Below are 18,650 nucleotides of genomic sequence, written 5' to 3'. Positions count from 1 at the left end.
ACTTAGCAAGTGCACTGCCCTCATGCGGTCACAACATGATGCCTTACTACAGTGTGAGAGAAAAGAGCGAGAGAGGGATGCACGCGTGGGTTCCAGCCGTCCTATATCCGTCTCCCGACTCCCACATGAAATCCAGGGAGCGGGGGGGAAGGTGTAGTCTGGGGCGCAGTGGTGACCCACATCTTAGCTCCACCACCACACCCCCCGGAGCTCCTCCTTACGTCAGACTGAATAATGGCCCGTTAGATCAGCATCACTTATGACCATACCAATAAATAAATAAAAAAATCCAGTGAGGTAGTATTTTACTTTAAATATAGTAGAATCCCTCGGTATGGCAGGGGGATGCGGGTACTTCCTGTGGATTTCGAAATGGCTCATTTTATTCTATCGGGGGGAGCCAGCTTCACATCACGGATGCATCCATTCGTATTCCGCGGGTGGATACGTTCATGGCGCTTTTACGTTCTAAATGCTGAACTGCATTTATTTATCTAATAATCGCACGTGAAGTTTTTATCAGCATTTTCAATCGAGAAGTTGCACGTTTTTCCCAACGGGCGTAAATTTTATCAAAATTTTCGACATATGCTGTGAATGGCATCCTCTTCCCCAAATTTATGGTACAGCCCACTCCCTACCGTTAGCCGTTGTTGTATCCCCTGCTACTGAACAGATTTGTCGCGATACAAACTAGCTACACACTGGCATTAAAGCCACGAAAAGATGCTCCTTCACCGGATTAAAACAATGAAAAAAACACCTAGAAGTCTGGAAAAACTTTGCCCAACAGTGCCCAAACTTTGGTAGACTACAACCAAAACCACTTCCCTACAGTTTCGAGTGTGTTAGCATTGTTTTATCTCACCACTATTGCAATTGGACGCGTTTTTTGCCCCATCTGGACCAGTCCAGTCTGATGAATTCACCGAAAAAAGACGGAGATGATGATGTGCCCGTTAAAGACCCGGTAAAATACGGCGAATTGGTCATTTTGGGGTAAGTCTTTTAAAACCTTAAGCTAGAGTGAAATTATATCGTTTGGTGAACAGCTCCAGTGGCAAATTAACCTTTAAATATGTAGCGGTTTCACCAGCACAAATAACCCAGCAAATGACGTTCGAGTTCAGCTTTAATCCACTGCTCTTACAAAATATATCGCGCTTACGGTTGTTTTAGGGTTATTAAATCAATCGTAGTAAGGGATTCTAGCTTATTTCTCATTTATGTTACATTGTCGTCGTTTTCCCTCACCGGTGTAGCTGTGTAGTAATGTTAAAAAGTAAGTTTTTAAGGCATTTTATCTCAAACTACAGCCCAGCATAGTTTCTCCATCATGTTTAAGTGTAAAGGTGCAACATCTGCCTTGGCCATAGTACATAAGGCTACTACGGATGTAGCCGGTTTTTCATCAATGGTTGTAGTGGCAGCGCTGGATTGCTCAGACCTGAAAATCCCAATGATGTCATACTTTGCTGGATCGGTGCTCGCTAAAAGTAGCAGGGAGGAGAACAGCGTCGTCTGAAAAATGCGTTTTGCTTATATTCATAGTCATAGTCGCGCTCTCGTTTGGTATTACTAATTAATAAAACGTCTCAGCCAGATGACCGTCCATGCCAGGGCGGGAGGGAGGGAGTGAGGGAGGAAGGAGGAGGAGGAGGCGGAGGAGGAGAAAAGCCCTTCTACATCACCAGCGCACGCAAGTACAGGAGTGGGCAGGATGTGCTGATGACAGCCACCAGCTTCCACAGCACTTCCAGCCCTGCAGCTCCACTCTATGCACAGTTTGCAAGGACCAGGAAATTACAACACACATATACACATACACAATCATATACACAGCCTTACACAGGCCTCCCTTTTGCCCTGCAGAGCTTCCTGTGTATGCCAAAGATAACTGACCTAATGGCCTATCTCTTCCCCTCCAGCTGAACACAGAGTGAGGAGGCTGTAGCCCGCCTGCATTAGAATACTGATTAACGTCCGTTTGAACACAGCAGCCCTTTACACGCTCACATCAGAGTAAGGATGTGAGAACTGAATGCCTATTTTGAGAATTTTTTTCCTTTTTTTGGCTGTGGAACTTGAACACCAGTGTGCTCTGCAGTGTGTGCCGAAATGCGCCTCCTCGATGGCTAAAAAAATGCATTTTGTACAACCTCACTTTCAAAGCTGTGGTGATTGAGAGTCGGTTTTGATTGTGCCCTGCCAGACTGGTAACCTGTCTGTGGTTTTGAAAAAGAGCTGACAGACAAGGATAAAGAGATAAAGCTGATTAACTATCTTCCAGTGCCACAGCCTGGTTGTAGTAGTACACGGTACAGTAATATTGTGAATAATTGTTTTATTATATGGGTGATCACAGGTATATTACATTTGGATTTGTGGAATTTATTGCTCTCAAACATACAGCAGGTAATTTTGCCTGGAGGCAGGCAGTGTAAGAACAGGTTGTATCTTTTACTGCTTCCTGTCAGATTTCATAATTTTCTGGCCATGTTTTATGCAACTGTGGTTTGGCTTTGCATCTGTCAGCTTTGATGATCCCATGCCCCTTGTGGTCAATGTCTACTTCACTGCTGGCCATGTGATCTTTGCAGAGGCTGCTTGCCTGCTATCTCTCGTCACCTTAGTTATTCTGGACACCATGTACCACCACCATGCCCCGTCCAGCAACCCCCTCTATTCGCTATGCGAACACCCTCTTGTCTTCTCACACCTTTCTATTCTCCTCCATAACTTATCTCAATATGGTCTCTGTCTCATTCCTCTGTCTATCACCCAGCCCTTTCTCTAGCCGACCATTCAGTGTTTTGCTGAGTGCTGACTTTCACAGAGGCAGGCCTCCTTGGTGACTTGCCCTCAACGAAAATAAACCTCGTGTTGAGGGGCAGAAGGAGTGAATATTTCATATAGTGCCTTATGATGTGTGCACATTTGTGATGCAGGCTGAACTGCCCACAAACGCATCTTAAAGAGCTGCTGTCCTTCTGGCCTTTCCCCCTCAATCCTCTGCTTTGCGTGATCTTTCAGTCCCTGTTCTCCATCTCCCGTCCTTCATTTTATTCACTTATTTCTCTAAAACTTGTGATAGCTTCTGACTGTTTTTCTGCCTCCATTTCGACCAACCTGCTACCCTTTTCTCTATCTCCTGCAGCCTCTTATCCTTTGCCCTATTTTATGTGCTCTGACTTTTGGCCAAAGCCCTGAAAGCTCTGTGCTTGCGTGTCCGTGATTCCTGCACCAGTCTTTTCCTTGTTAGTCACAGTTTAGTTTGAACTGTCAGAGCAGGCCAGGAAGGGTACAGGTTTGCATTGAGTCATGCTCTTTAATTGGATTTCACATAAAAAAAAATCAAAGTTGAATGTGCCCTGTTTGTAGTATTTCCAGGTGACATACTTGATCTGTTCAGCATCATCATCCCACCTTCCTTTCCCGCTCTATCCTGAGGATTGTCAACCACAGAAAATCTATGTTCTGAGATTCATGGAATTGAAATGCACAATATCAACTTGCTCTTAGACAAGCTCACAGATTGAACCATCAAAGACAGTTTACATTTTTTCATGAATACAAATTTATTGAAGTGTTAGTATTAAATAGTAAAAGAATAAATAAAAACAGGCCTGGGGTAAATGCAGTGAAAAACTATGAAAAATATGCTAAAGTTGTTCATCTAATTTATTTTCAGAGAGCTCATGTCAAAGTGATATTAGAGTGATTCAAGTGAGCGACATTAGGTTGCTGGAAACTGCTGTTATTAACAGTTTTCCCTTTTCATCCTCTCTTTTCATCAGCTGTGAGCTGTCAGGAGAGGTCACGTTACCATAAGTATAATAGAAGATTACCAACAGGTGTAACACTAAACTAGTGTCCTTCTAGCTTCTTAGATATGGTCGGTGACAGAATATAATGAGAGTGAAAGTAAACTAGTGAAGGAAGAGACAGAAAGCATCTTCATTGTCAGGTGTTGTCAGTCATGTCACCTTGAGCCCAGTTTGCAGCAAAAAAAAAAACAACAACTTTGCAAATTTAGAGACCGAAGCTGTTGCAATGCCTCCAAACTGCTGACATTCTGGTGTTTGCTCGCTCCATGCTACATTAGCTCTGCTGCTAGCTGCTGCTGTCTATTGAGGAAGTAAACACAGAACCATAGTGAACTGAAATGAATGTATCAGACCACAGATCAGTTCAGTATAACCAATATCCAGACCAGTAACCAGACTAGTTTTTTTGTTTGTTTGCGTTGTTTTTTTTTGGGGGGGGGGGGGGGCTGTCAGACTAATATCTGATCTTAATATTGGATCGGTGCATTCCGATTTCAAGGAAGCAGTTTGAGATGATTTTACCTTTCTAGCATAGTTTGTGTTATCCTGCTGGAAGCAGCCATCAGAAAATAGGTACACTGTATTATAAAGGGATGGACATGGTCAGCTGCAATATTCTGGTATATTGTGGCATTTTAACAGGGATACTGATCGGTCAAGAACGTATCCCTCACATCATTATACCACCACCAACCTGAACCATCGATACAAGGCAGGATGGATCCATTACCAACATGTTAATGGCAGATTCTGACCCTATCATCTAAATGTCGCTGTAAAATTGAGACTCCAGTCTTCTGTTTTCCACTTTCAGTGAGCTTGTGGACATTATAGACTCAGTTTTCCATTCTTACGTGTTAATTATACTTATACGTCAGATTTATGTTGTAACTTACGCCATAACTGGAACCTTGTTATAACCCTACGCACCGACCTGATGTGTACCTCTGAGAAATGTGCCTACACATTGGGTTGATGGATACAAAAGACTTAAATGGCGTGAAAGGTTGTGGTGTAGGGGTGAAATGAGTTTCCAATTATTACGTAAGTTAGGACATACATTTCTAGCAGAGGTCTAAATAAAGCTTTAGCTCACATGAGTAGCACCCAATGTGGTCTTCCAACTGCTTCAAGTTTAATATGTTGTGCATTCAGAGATGCTCTTCTGCATACCTTGGTTGTATTGAGTGCTTATTTGAATTACTGTTACCGACTCAGTCTGAATACATCTATGCCATACTCCTGTGAGTGGTATCAATAAGGCATTGTTCATCCCAGAGAACTGCCCCTCATCAGATATTTCCCTTTTTTGGACCACTCTCAGTTAAACTTAGAGATGGCTGTGTGGGAACATCCAAGCAGATCAACAGTTTCTGAAATGCTCAGACCACCCGTCTAGAACATGCCACTTGCAAAGTCACTTAAATCATCTTTCTTCATTCCTTTTGTAAATTCATCGCAGTGTCAGAGCTACACTTTACTGACACTCAAAAAGTAGGCAGTGCTTCCTTTTGTACTCAAATCAAGACCAAAAGTCAGAAGAAAACCAGACCAGATGGCTTTTCATCCCATCAACTGTGGGGAGCAGTGAAGATGGTTATTGTCAAAATTGTGAGTCTTGCCTGCAGGACTTCCTCTGAATGCTTTTAATAAGAAACATGTCCTGCTCATTAGTCACAAGCCTTACATACTGCCTTTTTTGTGAACTCAAGCTGTGAAAGAAATTACATTGACCCAGCTACAGAAAACATTGAGGACAAATTCAATATCTTAGTTAAGGTGTCAGAAGGATTTTCATTTAAAAGCCTTATATTGAGTTATAAAACAGTAATGGGCTGGACTATGTTATTTACCACCCTCTGAAAGAACCTATCATATCTGCTTGCTATTAATGAACACAAAGCTTCAAAGTATTATTCAGTATCCTCTCCAGACCACTTACTCTCTTTATGGTTAATGTAATTGGGCAATGGTGTGATGAAAATAAATCTGTCTTGCTGAAGATGCTTTATATTGTAAGAGGTTAGATGAAGAGCGTGCTCTTCTTTAGTGAACGTGGGCCTTAAGGACAAGCCGAGTGAGTCAGATCAAGTGCAGGTTGTCTTTCTCATTGAGGTTCAGCAGTTTAACATGAATCACGAGTGGCCTGAATGTGCTGCTCTAATTCATTTCAAACGAGCGAGCAGCGGTATTGCTGTAAAGATGCACATAATTAATTGAGCTTGCACTTTAATTGCCGTTATTTTCCTGACATCTTGGCAGCTTCAGTGTCATTTAAGTGATGACTTATGATAAGTATGCAAACAAGATAACTGTGTTTTTAACACAATTAGGCTTTCTCAATAAAGCTAGATGTCGGCTGTATTCCAGCCCAAATTAGATTACTTAAACATCATTTGTTGGTTTCAGTAGATATTTTTCGTCATGTTCTTGTGTTTGTTTATCTTCCTCCAGCTACAATGGCTCCCTTCCAAACGGAGACCGTGGGCGCAGAAAGAGCCGCTTTGCTCTGTACCGAAGGGCCAAGGCCAACGGTGTCAAGCCCAGTGCTGTGCACATCCTCAATACACCACAGGACAGCAAGGTACGTGTCCATGCGCATGTGTGTGTGTGTGCTATAGTTTTCATCATTGTGTAACATGAGTTTCCTTCCTGTAACCCCTGTTGTGTGCCAGAGGAAGGATGACTAATCATGAAGACAGGTTTATGTGGTCTGTCTGTGTGTGTGTGTGTCATCCTACATAAGGCTGTTTGATGTACTGAAAGATGCTGCATGTAAAAAACTTGAGCTGAATTAAGATTTTAATCTGGAGATGACTGATACTGATTACTGCTTGGATACTGTTTTTAGCTAGTACAAAATTCAGGTATCAATAAATCGGCCAACATTTATATTATTTTGGATGGATATTTTTTTCCCACACAGAGACTTTGCTTGGGTGGTCTTTCAAGTATATGAACAATAACCAACAGTATTGTTTATTTATTTATTTAATTTAAGATAACAGTACCACCTATGATCAGAATACCAGTTGAAAAGCCACTTACTTTTATTTTGAAAGTTCAGTCACTGTTAAGGTCCCATTATAACGTCTGTGCAGTACCTGACAAAAAGCACTGTATGACAAATTATTAACATTAAACTTCAGATTCGCAGCTGCAGTTGCTGCAGCTTAATTGAAGAGACAAGTGTAAGATTGTGTTGGTTGTACCGCCATTTTTATCATACATTAGCACAGAAGCTCAGAGATTCACAGAGTTTACAGAGGAAGAAGTTGCAACAATCTGAAATGGTAAATGGCCTGTATTTGTATAGTGCTTTACTAGTCCCTAAGGACCCCAAAGCGCTTTACACAACCAGTCATCCATCCATTCACACACTGGTGATGGCAGCTACATTGTAGCCACAGCCACCCTGGGGCGCACTGACAGAGGCGAGGCTGTCGGACACTGGCGCCACCGGGCCCTCTGACCACCACCAGTAGGCAACGGGTAAAGTGTCTTGCCCAAAGACACAACGACCGAGACTGTCCAAGCCGGGGCTCGAACAAGGCGAACTCCCAACTCTTGAGCCACGAAAAGATGAGACCTTGTGGAGAAAAACTTGGCTGTTCTTTGGTTCTTGGTTCTTGTTTTGACTTCTTCTCCTCCTATATGAGGTTTTGTCTGAATGGTGACACCTGTTGTTCAGGAGAATATTGCAGCAGGTATCTGCACTGTAACAGGGACCATAAATGGAAGAGGCTGTGTGATAATGTTACCAACAGTGCACCAATGTGGCGAGTATACTGGGGCCAAAACCATGTGGCAGGGCCAACCTGGCAGAGTTGGTTTTTTGGCTCTCCTTGACACCATTCAGCTGTCCACCAGAAAGTTCCTGGCCCAGCAGTCTTAGACTGCCACTGAAAGCAGTATTCCTTGCTGTTTTTTGGAATTCTGCTATAAGCCGCAGAGCCACACTAAATAATATCCCCATGGAGCGAGGCAAACATTCAGGACCACCTAAAAGTAATGCTGTCATGTTCATCACCACCACCTAATGTGATCTGAAAAAACATAGAACTATCTCAAAACCTGGGAATTTTTGACAGTGTCAAATTTGTGTCAGAGCTGTCGTATTATATTTGATTTCAGTGGTGTACTTAATGAAGCTGAACATGAGAGTGATCAGATTTGTGGGATTGTATTACACAAACTGGTTAACAACTTACCATGAAACCCACACCACACCACCATCTGTTCTGCTGTGTTGTTACATGTGCTTTGCTGAGAGCTGACTCTGTAAGAGAATCTGTGTGATGACACCATGTCTAGACTCTTCCAAGCATCTTATTCAGCAATTTCCAACACAACAAAGAAAGGCTTTTATATCAGCAGACACGTCATCCAGTATCTATATTAGATCAACATCCACCGGCTGATCTGTTTGTCTGGCGCTTAGTAGAAGACGTCATTGCTAAATGCTGCTCTTAATGTTGGATGATGGTACCGTGGTTAGCACTTTGGCTTCACAACAAGGTTCCCGAATCATGGTGAGGTGGAGTTTGCGTGTTCTTCCTGGGTCTGCGAGAGTTCTCTGACTTTTACCCACAATCCAAAGACATAAGTTAGGTTGTATGATTATATGGGTAAATGTGGCTTGTAGTCTAAAATGCAGTCCCCAACCTTTTTTGTGCCACGACCGGTTTATGTCCAACAATATTTTCACTGACCGGCCTTTAAGGTGCCGCAACAAAATAAAACCAGTACCGGTAGCAAAAAAAGAAGATTTATTCATAACACATGGGGAAAAGACCCAGGAAAACCGAGTTGACGATAAAAACCCTAAAACCGATCAATTTCACAACTCTCACGGCCCGGTTCCAAAGACTCACGGCCAGTACCGGTCCGTGGCCCGGGGGTTGGGGACTGTTGGTTTAAAATGCTTGGAGTGGTAAGACTGGAAAAGTGTTGTATAAATGCCAGTCCCTTTGCACAAACTGTTTGAATTTAAAGGCGCCTTTAAAAACAAAAATGTAGATATACTTTATTTGCTTATAACTGTGTGTTTTACTTAAGAATATGGGTGGTTAAATGAAAAGAAAGAAGCTTCCAGAAAATGACAAGTTGTTGCTGTTGTTGTTGTTGCAGGCGGTGCACAGCAGGGGGCAGCACAGCATCTCTTTCACCCTGTCCCGAAACCAGACCGTGGTGGTGGAGTACTGCCATGACAACAACACAGACATGTTCCAGGTAACACAGCAAGCAAACAAAGTCAACTTTTATTTTCTTTTGAGTGATGAGAGGATTCACAGCAAAATGTACTCCAAGAAGTGCGATCATGTGCAAGTTTCCAACTGTTATGTAATCCCATCAAAGTCATTTCTACAGGAGGGTAGATTATTTTGGTTCAGAACTGGGACCATTAAGTGTTAAAAATAAAGAGATTTACGTCATAGCTCCAAGAAAGTCTATTTTTATGCACACGCTTGTGCTTTTCTATTGCTCTTACAGATCTTTTTAAACATAAAAATGAACCATCTTGCCCAGATAGCTCAAAGCCATAAAATTATGAGCACTGATGCTTTAAAAGAAATAGCTCTGCTTACCAATAACATTTTAATGAGACATTTGTTTCAGTTAATAAATAGTATTTTTCTGTGCTGTCCCCTGCAGATTGGACGCTCCACAGAGAGTCCTATTGACTTTGTGGTAACAGACACCTCTGGAGGAAAGGAAGGCGAAGATCCTTCCATTGCTCCCAGCACCATTTCCCGTTTTGCCTGCAGAATAGTGTGCGAGCGCAACCCGCCTTACACTGCACGCATCTATGCTGCAGGCTTTGACTCCTCCAAAAATATTTTCTTAGGGGTGAGTAGACTCATACTCCAGCAACAGGTTTCTAATAACAGAATATTTTAGATTTTAAGTTATTGAAAAATCTAACTGAGTCCCAGTTTCTTGTCTACTGTACACATCCTGATGATTTAAGAGAGCTTAACTTTCCATGAAACGATCTGATAAAAATTGCAGTGTTTGACTAGCTTTCACTCATTTTCAGTCCATTCCTTGTACCTGACCATTTTGAGAGTGTTGCTTTGTATGTTACGCCACTTAACACTGACCTATGAATCATTCAAGCATAGAAAAGCACCTGCCTGCAAGGGATGGGTGCGTTGTCCATGTGTTTCCATGTGTATTTGCACATCTCAATAAATTGCTGTACCCATTTTCCTTGCAAAATGGTGCGGTGGCCAAAGACTTTTGCACAGTGCTGTGGGACTTCTGTTGTAGAAAGTGATGCACTGAAGATCTAACTGCAAAGTCTTTTTTCCCTGTGTTTTTGGACTGCCTGTATTTGAAAGTAAGACGAGAGCAGCACTCTTCATGCTGGGAATAACAGTATGATTGACACAATAAAAATACTTTCTGAAACATATCAATATTATGTTTTAATGTCTTTGCTGCCACAGGAGAAAGCAACCAAATGGAAAAATCCTGATGGGCATATGGATGGCCTCACCACTAATGGGGTGCTAGTGATGCACCCACAGGGCTTCCCAGAGGATCCCAAGCAAGGCCTGTGGAGGGAGATCTCCGTCTGTGGAGATGTTTATGCGCTGCGGGAGACACGGTCTGGACCCAGCAGGGGGACGCTGGTGAGTTGCCGCAGGTTTGGTTACCATATCTACATTTCTTCAGTGAACTTTCGGGGTCTGTGTTTGCCTTTTATTGTACACAAATATCTGTTTGTGCGTCACTTCAGGCGGAGGGGGAGAGCAGCGCACTACGTGACGGGTCGCTCGTCGATCTCTGTGGTGCTACTCTGCTGTGGCGCACCGGTGAGGGGCTCATGCGCTCTCCCACTCTGCGTCACCTGGAGGCGCTTCGTCAGGAGCTTAACGCATCCCGGCCCCAGTGTCCCGTCGGCCTCAGCACACTGGCGTTCCCCAGCCTTCCACGCAGTCATAGGTCAGGGCCACACTGATGGTTAAATTAAGGTCTTGTTATTTATTTAAAAACGGATTATTTCCAATTACTAATTTTAGGAGAAAATTCTTCCCAGGTTTTTCTATTTTGTTACACACGCATGCATTAAAAAATTTTCTTTAAAATATCGGTACACTTTATTTAACTTCAGCCTTGAAGAGCGTCAACCCTGGGTCTACCTCGCCTGTGGCCACGTCCACGGACGCCACGATTGGGGCCAGAGATCGGAGAGAGAGGAAGATCCAGGAGAGGGTGAAGGCTCCACCACCCGGCGAGAATGTCCCCTGTGCAGGAGCGTGGGTCCCTACGTGCCGCTGTGGCTGGGCTGTGAGCCTGCGGTGTATGTGGATGCCGGAGCCCCCACTCACGGTTTTGTGCCATGTGGCCACGTCTGCTCAGAGAGGACAGCCAAGTATTGGGCTGAGACTCCTCTGCCCCATGGGACGCATGCCTTCAGACCTGTCTGCCCCTTCTGCTCCACTGCCCTGAGCTCCCCCGGCTGGACACGGCTCATCTTCCAGGGCCCCATCGACTAATCACCACTTCTCAGCAACAACCACAATAGCAGGAAGCTACCTGAGCTGCGTTCATGCGTTCAAATGTTGATCAGTATGATAAGCGTGTGTGTTCTGTACAATAACACTCTCTGTTACTGAATGTAGCTCAGTGCTGACAAATCCTTCCCTTTGTTTATCCTTTAGGGCTTGCTGATTAGTGTAAGATCAAGAAAATAGGACAGAATTATCAGTGCTGTCAATTCAAAGTGTTTTCTAAATTTTAAACCATTTCCCGCCCCCCTCGTGCAGGAGTCAGAGGGTTTTAATTCCAGCTGAACACAGTGGCAGTTGATTTCAGTCATTACTCGTCTTTCAGCGAGACACAGCTCTCAGAAGTGATGCTGCACGTTCACAGCTTAAACTATGATGCTGCATTTTAACTATATTATCAAATGATAGCCACATGACATTCGTCAGTCTTCAACACCATGCATTGTATAAAATGCAAGTAACTTTTGCACTTATTCATCTTCTACCCTTTCACATGAAGCGTAACCACTTCTGCTGCTGTGGAATATATATATATATGTATATTATATATATATATATATATATACATATACTTTTTTTTTTTATTAGTTCATTGGCTGCGGCAGGACTTTCATCACAAAAAAACTTAATGCTTCTGGCATCAACTTCCATAAAAAAATATCTTATCTGACATCAGCATTATAATTAATGGTTTTCCTTTCTGAACTAGCAACCGTTTTATATTTCTAGCTGTGTTCTCAGTGGGCTTTGTTAACTGCGGATGGTTGATGATTATAATGTGGGATCAGTGGCTCGTGCTTCCATACAGCATTTAACACTCTTCCTGATCCATGAAGGAAAACTTCACAACTATTTCTGAAGTTAAGGAATTAGAAGCATATGTTGTTGGAGTCCTTTACATATCACTGTAGAGTAAGATCTATGCACAGACTGCCCATTAATGACAGACCCCTATGTGTTGTAATTCTTTGGACAGTAACCTGCAGATTGTTTGATTAGCTCCGAAGGGCCAGAGGGAACACTGCAGTACTTTTACAGCAGATCTTTTCCTAATTATGAAGCAGGGTAAGGATAAACAAAGGCTTGGAATGAAAATCGGGTATGAACTCCACTTCCCAACTCTGAAGCAATAATAGCACTCCCATAAATAAGCTAGATGTTATGCTATGTTTAGCCAAGTGTTAGGTCAGCAGTCCAATTCAAATGTGGCTGAAATGGTTTCCAGGTAAAGGGCTCAACCAGAGGCGTGTTCAATCCCGTGACTTATTTCCAAATTGGGGGTCATAGACCAGAGAATATGAGTGATACCACAAGCTGCAGATTTGAAAGACTTAATGCCTGATCCATATTTAATTACTAATTCTATCATTTCTTTACTGTGCTGGTAATGCTGCAAAACTATCCAGCTTGTTCTTTGTTAATTTGAACACACTTCTGGTTTCTGAATTATGTTAAACAGGGTGTATGGTAGTGTGATGGAGTGTCAGTAGGCTTGACCTTGTGTAACCTCAAAACATTTTTTTTGGGTTATTGTTTCAAAGAAAACTATTTTGTTAGGAAACGGGGAGGGTTTTATTTGGGGAAGTGGGAGGAATTCTTTTAGATGTTCAGTGTTTAAAAAAATTATACAGCAACTATTTTTCTATCTGACAATTGGTTTTAGTTAACTGTTGTTACTCAGTGTACGTACGCAAGTTGTGTATGTTACGAGATATAATCGTGCGGTAGATGTAGGGGAGCTTGTGAGTGAGAAAACATTGCCAACACTGTGTCTAACGAACACACACACTTTCACACACACTCTGCTACCGTAAAACATTGCCCAGACAATGAATGTAGCCAAAATACTTTGGGCTATATTTAGCCTTCCCTGGTGCTCATATTGAATGGTCTATATTGTGATACTATTTTTGTAACTGAATATTAGGTGTAGCTTGGTGAACTAGCTCAACAAGTAAATTCAATAATAGCCTCAAGTATGAAAGACATAACTGATTTAAAAAACAGAAAAAAAAGAAAGAAATACACTCACGTGAAAAAATTGTGTCTAGCTTGCATGTGCTGAACGTACACATACAGTATGTACACTACACGTACACGTACTCGAAAACTTTGCACGGTGGAGCGCCAACTTGCAATTCATGCTGAGAACGTTTGAGCTGTCTTCCGAGTCCTTCGTTGGTTAAAAACTGCAGCATTTCTGTTTTGTTTTTGTTGTTTTTTGGGGGAGGTGGGCTTTAAAGCAAGAGGAAAAAAGAACGAGCGCCTAAATAGATCCTCATACTTGATAGATCCACGATCTTTGTGAATGAGACCTCTTGAATCCCACTTTGTACTACTATGCTAATATTTTCCACCAAACCAATTCATCACAGAAAGACATTCACATCGATACTTGTTTACATTTTGTATTTGGACCCGTCATGGAGCATTTAAAGCTAATGAAAGACAGCATGTTTTCCATTTGAAGGGGACCTCTTATGCTTCTTCAGTAGCTTTGCATGGTTCACAGTTCAGAATAATCCTTATTTACCTTGACAGCCCACTCAGTTCATTTATTGTGTGAATAAAAGCCATTTTGGCTCCCCGCCCACGCTTTTAACTTTATTCTGATTGGCTGCCCCTCACTCAAAGACTGTTTAAACAGAGGGTGGGTGGGGCTCCTGGTCTCATTGTTAGAGCTGAATTCCTGAGATGACCGTAATCATATGGGCGCAGATGTAGAAGAAAACAGAGCCTTTTGGGTCGTTTGAAGCTTTACCTCGTTATTTGAAAGGTCGACCATTATTAATATCAACATCCACTTTTGTATAAGCATGTGTATGACAGAACAAGAGGAAAGGCATAATAGGTCTCCTTTAAAGTCTAAATATAAGATTTGTAGTGTGGTGGATGAGGGTTGTGTTACTGTTGCTCAGGATTAAGGATTTTAGAGTCACAGCTGAAAGATGCCTGATAAAAGGCACTTTGAGTGAAAAAAAGTTCCAGATTAAGGCGTTCGATGTGAGAGCAGCCACATCTTATGTCCAAATTCTAGAGGGCAAACAGTCGGGTAGATCACCACAGGTCAACCACTTACGGGTCTCATGAAACAGGCAATGAAATCATGTGTATTAGCTGGCCTTCGCAAATCACACCAAATCCAGTGAATCTTGCTTTTGACAAAATATATATAGAGAGAGAGATATGCATATATACAGTACAACATGTAACACCATTGGCATGTGGATGGAGAACAGTTGCAGCACCCCCACTGGGTTCTAGTTTATGAGCTAACGTACAATATTTGTTTGAGTTTTCTTTTTGTTTTATTCTATGACTCACTTTGGGTTATGGACATCCATATGTAACTTTTTTTGAGTTTTAGATTTTAGTATTAGTTAAAAAATTAGAGACTAAGTATTTTAGCTCAGCATCAGGTTGTTTGATACCACCAGTAACATCATCAGCTCTTCCCTAACTTCGTTTGTTATCATATCTATTAATTGACCTTCATAACCAGATGGCCAAACCTCAACTTCCTCAACTTATGAGCTCGTCTCATCGTAGGCGAGTGAGTAGCTGATATGTATAATACAGCATAAAACCTCACAGTTAACAATGCATTCCTTTAACTATAATCTGTGTTGTGTACAGCTATTTTGTATTATTTTATAACATATTCTTCTGTAATCGTCCGGTGCACAGACAATCGCTATACACATGTCAATAAACCAGTTCAAAGTTTGCCGTGCTGTCCTTTCTGTTTAACAAGGGAAACAAGAAGGCTCCAGCAGAGGGCGCCCTCTACCAGCTCCGAGGTTTCCACACCATGAGCAGGGTTGCTTTGAGTTGCATCACCTGTTTTAAATAATCATCTGTTTTATGAGCACTTTTGGCAGTCGAGTACGGTACATCACCGCGCAAATGTGATAACGAGCTGCAAATGCCGGCAAAATTACAGGCGGCTTGATTTCAAGCAGAAATATAAAAGACTTTGCAAAGAATTCAGGGTGCCTGGTGAAAGGCTCCCGAAGCCCTGCGTGGAGTGGTGTTATTCAGGAGTTTGTACAGAAATTATGTCACTTCAACCATGAGGAGGAGGCTTTCTGCTTTTGAATAAGCGTTTTTCACGGGTGTCGTGCCGACACGCTACATTTAAAGTCTTTCAAAGCAGGAAAAGAGAAAACCCAAAGACTGCTAAAACTCGAGAGACGGTATGCACAGTTTTAATTTGGGTGCATGCACTACAATTTTCATCTCATGAGCGGCAATATGTTCTTAATTTTAATCATAGGCACATTTTTTAGAAGAAAATTTCCGTACACTCAAAAACGCCAACTTTGCAGAAAGAGAAAATTCACTACCAGTTCTCTTTGTCCATTGGTTTGAGTGCAGTTCACTTTAGAACATCAATGTGATGCATTTAATGTTCGATGCTTGCACCAGATGCACTGTAATGACATAAAAAATAGTCAAAGTAAGAGATGTGCTTGAGGGATCTGGCATCTAGATGATATCCCAGCCTAAGACACATCAGATGACCCATTTAGCAGGCTGGTTGCTGCTATTACTGTATAACCAGTAAGTAATCCACTCTACAGCCTCATTTGGAAGTTTTTATCCAAACAGTAACCACCGATGAAAAGAAAACAAGCCAAACTATGTGTAAGACCTCTGGTGGTCATGTGACAAAAAGCATATAAAATCATTAAACGATGGACGTTACCTTTGGGTCTGAAAAGTGATCTGTGCATAAGAACCTGTAACCTGGATTCTTTTTTGCAACCACCAGGGGGCGATACACGTGGTTGCAAAAAGACTGTAACGCATATAGAAACTGCCCTCTGACCCGCCACTATCATATATGGCTTCAAAAACATCAAGATGGTGATGGTGAAAATGCTCAACTCTCGTCTGAGACCAGAACTTCACAAACCAATGGGTGACATCACAGGAGCTGCATCTATCTTTTGCACTATGACTGGTAAATGTGGTAAGCTGTAAAAAGGAGCTACATAACATGTGCTTCAAGTTGTCAAACGGCGCCTTTTAAACCAAACATGATCCTATGAATGTAGCCAAGATTTATTTATCCTTTCATTTTTTTTTTAATTTTTTTGATTAACCATAACTTAGTGCTTAACAAATAGTAAGCAAAATATTTCATATTGGAAAGTTGGGACCTGAATTTGTGACCTGATCACTGTGAAGGTCCCAGCATACTACTGCATGGTAGTATGTATGTTCTGCATGTAGGTGCTAATATGTTATCTAGCTGTCTAGTACCACTTTGGGGGCACTATCAAAAATATGTGAAACAGCTACAGATTTTATATAAAAGATACACAAACATACAGTCTGTCAGTATGCATACATATAGCTTGCAGATCCTTTCATGTAGCTAACTTTTCAACCAGCAAGTATCCTAAACATAGCATCGTTATCACTGGGCAGTGCACTGATGGCTTCCTAGAATGCACTCACATGCATCCTCCTAAGCCTCTGCAGAATTCCCATAATGCTTTTCTCTCCATAGTTAAGTCTACTGTCCCTTATTTTTGCTCAACTACAACCTTTGAATACATTAAATGCGTACTGAGCTGGCTATTAGGTGGAGAAAGCTGTTTGCTGGTAATGTGTATGGTACAGGTTAAACTTGTAATGGATTTGAATAAGTTTAAAACAGCTGAACAAGGAAGGATAGGGACAGCGAAAGGGTGCCCAACAGCTTGTTTTTACCCCTGGCCCACTAACAGGGATATCTGGCTGTATTCTGTATGTGGTTGTGTGTCAGGGGATGTGGCATAAATGATGGAGGTATAGTTTAGGCGAACAGAGGAATTCTCAGTGGGGGGATTTGTAGGTTTTGATCCCAGCTAATTAATGTGAATCCCTCAATGGGAGTAATGATATCTGTGACTAGGAAGTTTGAAGGGGACTCTCCGGTCTCTGTGTATTTATATATATATGTGTGTGTGTGTGTGTGTGTGTGTGTGTGTGTGTGTGTGTGTGTGTGTGTGTGTGTGTGTGTGTGTGTTTTCATGCATGTGTACATATGTGTGTGTGGAGGATGTGTGATAATCAAAGGCTCTGAAGTACGTCTCTGTGGACTCTGCTCTCGAGGAGGCAGGGGGCGTTCAAGCCATTGTTCCATCAATCTCCCCATTAACTACAAACACTGGGAAACTTTAATTAATCTGGAGCCACAGATGATTAATTAACTTTAAGACTTTCCCCTTTTTTTTCCTTTCCTGCTACACATTTCACTAAATCCCCAAGCAGCAAAAAGTGCTAATTTAGCCACATAATTTACAAATCCAATTAAAGCCAATATTAAGGCATCACAATATGCTGTCCTGTGTTCTCTGGTCTTATAAGACTATTCTCTTTTGTGGCTCGACTAGTGGTGAATACCAACACACGTAAGCTGAGCTGACTGTATTAAACAGGGGTTAAGAGTTGTAATAAGTTTGATTATTTTATGGAGTTTATTACGCGGTGTTATCCTGTTAGGGAGGTGACGCTGTGGCAGTGGATTGGTAATCCACACAGTTTTAGTCTCACCAAGCGGTCTCCCGCTCTACCACCACGGACGCAATCCTCACACATCCCAGTTTGAGAGAGGGAGGCCCAGACTGGATGTGGGTGGATGAACGTGTTGACATATGACAGAGAAAGGAACCTAAACGAAATGTGTCGTGACACTAGCTTTTTTCATCTTTTAGTTTCTGTTCTGCTCAGTTTGCTGTTGAATCTTTTTTGTATTTTATGTTATGTTGTTTTTTTTTATGTGTAGCGCCTTCCCTCTGATGCTAAATGAATATAGGCCAAACATTTCTGTTTTCAAATATTCCCAAAGTTCCTTCTCTTCCTCCCTGATACAGGCTGCGTGACCAATAACAGCCCTGAGGAGGCATCTCCGTAATTCCCTGTAAATGACAACTAATGAAGATGGTACGTACTCTCATTGCTTTGTGTCTTTGAGGGGGAAGGGTTGTTCGGTTCAGTTAATGCAAACATATGCATCAGTTTTGTTTTATTCAGTCGCCTCATGGCTGGGGAAACTGGGGAAAACTAAATGCTCCTTTTCTCATTTTCTTCTCCTCAGCGACGTCAGCGGTCAGAGACGAGCGCTCTCCTTTTTGGCTGTATCAAGCACATGCTCAATTAGCGTCGCATGGTAGGTGAGAGCCATTTCGAAAACATTTCTCATTACACCTTATCGCAGGGGCACAGAGGGGGGCAACATGAAGCAAATTAGAGGGGTGAATGAGAGTTGGAGAACGAAGGAAGAAGGGAGGGCTGGAGACATCAAAGTGTTCCC

General features: G+C 42.1%; 1 protein-coding gene across 1 annotated transcript; it reads left to right on the top strand.

Moving 5' to 3' along the window:
• The first annotated feature begins 643 nt into the window (after positions 1-643).
• On the top strand, positions 644-15,071 carry LOC308397669 (E3 ubiquitin-protein ligase pellino homolog 2). The gene is made up of 7 exons (XM_080883707.1): positions 644-999; positions 6,282-6,411; positions 8,958-9,059; positions 9,483-9,677; positions 10,280-10,465; positions 10,573-10,778; positions 10,948-15,071. The coding sequence occupies exons 1-7, from the start codon at positions 920-922 to the stop codon at positions 11,330-11,332; spliced, it is 1,284 nt and encodes a 427-aa protein (XP_080739833.1). The 5' UTR covers positions 644-919; the 3' UTR covers positions 11,333-15,071.
• The last annotated feature ends 3,579 nt before the right edge of the window (positions 15,072-18,650 follow it).

The sequence above is a fragment of the Rhamphochromis sp. 'chilingali' genome, assembly GCF_963969265.1.
Source record: "Rhamphochromis sp. 'chilingali' genome assembly, chromosome: 5".
In the NCBI taxonomy this organism is placed as follows: domain Eukaryota; kingdom Metazoa; phylum Chordata; class Actinopteri; order Cichliformes; family Cichlidae; genus Rhamphochromis; species Rhamphochromis sp. 'chilingali'.
Note: the sequence above shows the minus strand (reverse complement) of the source record. Positions and strands in the feature narration are given on the sequence as shown.